Source organism: Chiloscyllium plagiosum, chromosome 20, assembly GCF_004010195.1.
Source record: "Chiloscyllium plagiosum isolate BGI_BamShark_2017 chromosome 20, ASM401019v2, whole genome shotgun sequence".
Taxonomy (NCBI): Eukaryota; Metazoa; Chordata; class Chondrichthyes; order Orectolobiformes; family Hemiscylliidae; genus Chiloscyllium; species Chiloscyllium plagiosum.
The window spans coordinates 12209298-12215297 of NC_057729.1; the positions used below are offsets into that span (position 1 = coordinate 12209298).

A 6000-nucleotide genomic window follows, 5' to 3' on the forward strand; every position below is an offset into this window, starting at 1 on the left:
AGATCTTGTTTGTGACTTTTGTCACCTGCTTATCTCAGCATCTCTATCCCAGAATGTAATTTTTTTTATGGCTGGACTCCCTTCCTCACCCCTCAGTAAACTGCATCACATAAATGTCGTGTTCCACTACTTGACATTATTGTTATCATTGTGTATGGGTTTCTCATTTAGTAACAGATTCAATTCGAAATCATCTTCTAGTCTATGAATACTTACTGCCATAACATTTTACTGTTCTGTAAGTACAGGTGCTTGCAATGTTCTTTCCCCTCCCAGAGGTTCCATTTCCTGACACATCTTTTTTGAATTCCTTCTTTTGCACAACCAAAGGTACTAAAGCCTTCAACTGCCTCAGCTCTTCTGAAATCTCTTTTTTTTTTGTTCTTGCACGGGATGTATAAATTGCTGGCAAGAGGTAGATTTATTGCTATTCCCTTGAACTGAGTGGCTTGCTAGGCCATTTCTGAGGGCAGTAAAGAGTCAGTTACATTGTGGATCAGACAGGTCAGGACGGCAGATTTTCTTCCCTAAAGAATATTTGTAAACCAGATGGGCTTTTACCACAATCAACAATGGCTACAAGATCACCATAAATCTCATTGCTTTAAAAGCTCTTCCTTAAAACTCATCCTGTTAACCTTCCTGTAGGCGGCTACTCTTAATTTTCCTCCTCTTGGCTTACTACCTTATTTTCTTATGCTTATTTTTTTGATGCATAGATGATAGATAAATGTGTATTGTTACATAAAGTTGTGGACCACAACAATTCTGAATCGTCTGTGTGTTTGCAAATTATAAATTGTCTACTATAAAAATTATATGTTGAATAAAAAGCATGCAATTAAATTAATTAGATAAACATAAATCTGTCACTCGGAGGGCTTTTGCCCGAAACGTCGATTTTGCTGCTCATCGGATGCTGCCTGAATTGCTGTGCTCTTCCAGCAGCACTGATCCAGAATCTGGTTTCCAGCATCTGCAGTCATTGTTTTTACCCCATATTTTCTATATTGGCAATGCTGAGATAATGGAAAATAGTATTTGAGCTAAATATATCCTTCAGTTTTGCTCTCTGCTGTACTATTATCAATATATTAGAAGAGAAACACATCTTGAACCAATGTGTTTAATAGTTCTATATAATGCAGTGTTTATTTAATGTTCTTTAATTCATCATATCAAACTCCACACTGTTCTATCCACCACCCTGTATTATGCTGATAGTCATAACCACAAAAAAGCTTCTGGAAATTGTTCACTGATCAAGCCACATACTATGAATATTTCAAACCCACAATTATTCTTTGTAGGAATCAAACTGACAGTAATTTACAATGACTTGAGTGATACTTTTAATCTGTCGCTTCACATTGCTCCTTCCTCCACATCCTGTTGGGGACTACCAACCTCAGCCTCTTTTTAAATTGCTGTTTCGACTGAAAAAGACAAAATATAGTTCAGTTGCATATGGTTCAAAGCTGTTACATTTTGCTGAAATGCTAATGGTAGTGGTGATCAGACAGTATTTTGAAAACTAATCACAAGTGTAACCATACTAGATTTAAACAGTTGCCATTTTTGCCATCAGAAATTAGGGAAGTAAGATGTAGTAAAAAAAACTTGCATTTTGCTGTCAAATCTGTGCAAACTTCAGTGTGCGACCATTAACGGTGTGAAAATTGATCAGTCAGTGATGTGCATGACCTTTAAGTGCAATGTTTTGTGATAAGATCAGTGGGTCGCATCTGGTTTTGAACATGCAGTCCCTTTACCTCTAATTTATTTGGAATGATTTGTTTATTCTTGTTGTGGTTCTGTTCGCCGAGCTGGGAATTTGTGTTGCAGACGTTTCGTCCCCTGTCTATTAAGCAAACCAGCAACAATGAGTTTTGGGAAACATCAAACACTATTTTCACATTAAATTATTCCACCTCTTTTCAAACAAGTCAAACGGGGATGCGGATCGTTAGCTGTCTTCCTGTTTGTCCTATGTAGTGTTTTGTGCAGTCCTTGCATGGGATTTTGTACACTACATTGGTTTTGCTCATGTAGTGCAAACATAGGACAAACAGGAAGACAGCTAACGATCCGCATCCCCGTTTGACTTGTTTGAAAAGAGGTGGAATAATTTAATGTGAAAATAGTGTTTGATGTTTCCCAAAACTCATTGTTGCTGGTTTGCTTAAAATAAGTATTGGGAGTATTGCATGATTTATTGTATCATTTTGAATGTGTCTTTTGATGATCAAACAAAATATTGAACTGTTCTGATAGCTTGAATGTTTAATCCTTGAATGAGAAAATATAGCACAGTCCGTTTAAAATCTGAAATTCTAATATATTGTTGGATGTACACAGCTAATGCAGCATTGTTTTGAAATAGTAGCATCATTGGCTTTCAAATGTTGAAAGCTACATTCTGTAAAGCATATTGAAGTTAAGTGGAGTTTTGTTTTATTATAAGCAACAAGGGATTATACATCAGGATGTTATGTATGTATCATTGCAGATAAGGATTACTTGATTAAAATGCATCAAATATCATCCTGGGTGAGCTTGAATGTTGTTGAATAAACATTGTATTTATATTTTAAAATATCCATCATCTATTCTACTAAAATTGTCTTGGAAATACTTAACTGAGCCAATTTTACTCAGAAATACTTAACTGAGCCTATTTTACGATGTCTAAGGCACATCATGCTACTATTTAAAAACAATGCTGCATTAGCTGTGTACATCCAGCAATATATTAGAATTTCAGATTTTAAATAGACTGTGCTATATTTTCTCATTCAAGAATTCGACGTTCAAGCTATTAGAACAGTGCAATATTTTGTTTTGAACATAGTATTCAGGTTTTTTTTCTGTCAATTTTCTGGTTCTATTCAGTTTAATGTGATGAGCTAATGAAAGATATGATACATCTCTCTAAACACTATTAATGCTAAGGTGGAAGAATTCTGCACAGGATGAGTTCACAATCTGGATTGTGGCACTCAGAGATTGGCAAGGGAGATTTTGAAAGAATAGATCAATAAATTGTTTTACAGGAAGTTGAAGATGTAAATAAACTCAGTAATTGTAATACGTGGAGATTTCTTTTAATCGTTCAAAGAAAGTGGGCATCCGTGGAAAGTCAACATTTATTGTCCAGTCCTTAAAAAATGGCAAGCCAGTTCCTTGAATTGCTGCAGTCCAGCTTCTCCCAGAATTGTTGTTGGACAGAGAGTGCCAAGACGTTAACACAGTGAGGATTTAGGAATGATTACATTTCCTGTATGGAGATAATGACAAGAATTTACGGAGGCAGGAGATAAGAATATTCGGCCTCTGCTCGATCTTAGTGTTTATGACTGGTGCAGCTAGATTTTTCGTCAATGCTGATATACAGAATTAAAAATCACACAACGCCAGGTTATAGTCCAGCAGGTTTATTTTGAAATAATAGTGGGATTTTAACCATGGAAATGTCTTTTGAATATTAAAGAATTGTTTTGTTGGAGACTTGCTGGATGTGTCTTTGTCAGGCTGGAGCTTTTACATGCACTTGACTGAGACATTTCAGAGGGCCGTTAATGTTGGTTTAGAGTCATGTAGTTACCAAAACGATAACTTGAACTTCAAAAGATTCAGCTGGTCAGTACATATATTATTCAGCTTGTAATCCAGAGGCGTTGTCTAATAATTTAGAGAACACAGTTGAAGTCGCTCTGATTTGAATTCAGTTGATAACCATAGATGTAAAAACCTGGTATCAGTGAAAGTGACTGTGTAGGTGTTTATTGTAAGAACAAGACAATAGAACCTTGAGGAAGGAAACATGCCACTCCTTCATATCTGACTCCTAACTGCTGTCTAGGATGGCCTGATGGATTATTCAGTTGAGTCAAATTGTGCAGCAAGAATATCTGTCTGAGCAGTTGCAGAAGAAAGACATACCATCACCTTCTCAGGTCACTTAGACCTGGGTAATGATATAGATAGTAACATTTACATCCCAAAAAATAATTAATTACAGCAGGGCACATATCAGTATGATTTTTGAATTACGAGATACAATTGAGCCTTGCAGATTGTAGAGATATAGCAATGTTGTCATCAGGTATTTCATGAATCCAGAAACCTTGATATCTGATAGTAAAACTGCACAGTTGGCTGAAAACTTAAGAGTGACTGCATCTTTTTGAATATCTTTGATAAGTAGACTTTGTCCTCTGATTAAATTTTCTTCCCTATAGCTTTGTTTTTTAATCATTAGGGATAAGCTCACTTAACACATATAGTCCTGACAAATCTTGAGTTATTACTTGATTGGATGGATGGAACTTTTATACATGAGATATCATTAGTGTTTCTTCTGTAATTGCAGTGTTGTCTGTTGTGGGGACACTAAGTCTTTGGCAGACTGATCTTGTGTGATATTTTAAAAGATCAAGTATTCAAAAATCATAAATAAAAGCAAACCATCTAGCCATTTTAGCATAGCTTACAAAGGTCTCTTGGTAATTATTCATATATTTTAAAGCCTGACAGGGGTGCAAAACGTCCCCGTGGTGTTGATGATGATGAAGAAGATTTAAAAGTGTCGCATAAATATGGATCAGCCAGAAGAAGCTATTATGAAGAGAGTGGAACTGTGGCCAATGAAGATGAGGAAGAAGCAGGCAAGAAGAAAATTCTTGAGTTAATGGAAAATGATGAGGTAATATTTCTGAAAAGTCTCTTTTACATCTTTCATTCTAAAGTAATAATTTCTGTTTTGTTATAATTTTGTTCAGTAAACTTTGCAAATTCTGATAATTATTTGTCACTAGTATATTATGTAAAAGTTACTGGTTTTTGATCATGTTTAATGTGTTTTTTGACTACAGGCAGCTATTTAAGATCTGTTCTTTTGTATTCTTCAATAAAAAGTTTGACTTGTTCTCTTTAGGTAATACCAAAGAAAATCCAGAATGTGTATTGCTGGAGCTGTTCCTTCTTTTAATGTAAAGATATTGCCAAATCAATTATGAACAGTTGAGTTGCTTCTTTGTGGCATCTGCTGTTGCATTTTTATAGTTCTCTAACTTATTCATTCATGGCCCATCTATTAGTTTTACGCTGGTCATGATTGCTTGCTAGCATGAAAAAAATCAGAATTAATGGGAACTTATTGAAACTTTTAATGCTTTGTTGATTTTTTTTCTATCAACTACAATGAATGTATACGCTTTAATCTTTTTTCATAATTACCATTTGCTAATTAATGACAGAACAAAGGCATAGACATTCACATTTATAAGTGAATGCTACAGTACATAGTAGGAGAACTTGTTTATTTGAAATTCTATTAAGTGTTGTGCAATCATCATCTGAGAAAATAATTCCATCTTGACATGCATATAGAATTGTATTGTTGTGCTAATGATGACTTAGACCGTGCACATGGAGTAAGTTTGGTTGTGTGACCTCTGACAAGGCATTTGCTGTAATGCTGTGCATCATTGACTTGCATTTTAGACAAACACAGACAATAGACAATAGGTGCAGGAGTAGGCCATTCTGCCCTTCGAGCCTGCACCACCATTCAGTATGATCATGGCTGATCATCCTTAATCAGTATCCTGTTCCTGCCTTATCTCCATAACCCTTGATTCCCCCACAATCCTTGAGAGCTCTATCCAACTCTTTCTTAAATGAATCCAGAGACTGGACCTCCACTGCCATCTGGGGCAGAGCATTCCACACAGTTATCACTCTCTGGGTGAAGAAGTTTCACCTCATCTCTGTCCTAAATGGTCTACCCCGTATTTTTGAGCTGTGTCCTCTGGTTCGGCACTCACCCACAGCGGAAACATGTTTCCTGCCTCCAGAGTGTCCAATCCTTTAATAATCTTATATGTCTCAATCAGATCCCCTCTCAGTCTTCTAAACTCAAGGGTATACAAGCCCAGTCGCTTCAGTCTTTCAGTGTAAGGTAATCCCGCCATTCCAGGAATTGACCTCGTGAACCTA

At 36.0% G+C, this 6000-nt stretch overlaps 1 protein-coding gene across 1 annotated transcript in view; it reads left to right on the forward strand.

Moving 5' to 3' along the window:
• ctnnbl1 (catenin, beta like 1) overlaps nucleotides 1-6000 on the forward strand; it is a 192568-nt gene that overhangs the window by 18673 nt on the left and 167895 nt on the right. Inside the window, exon 2 of the mRNA XM_043710185.1 lies at nucleotides 4529-4705. Within this exon, the coding sequence (XP_043566120.1) occupies nucleotides 4529-4705 (177 nt within the window). The remainder of the gene's footprint in view (nucleotides 1-4528; nucleotides 4706-6000) is intronic.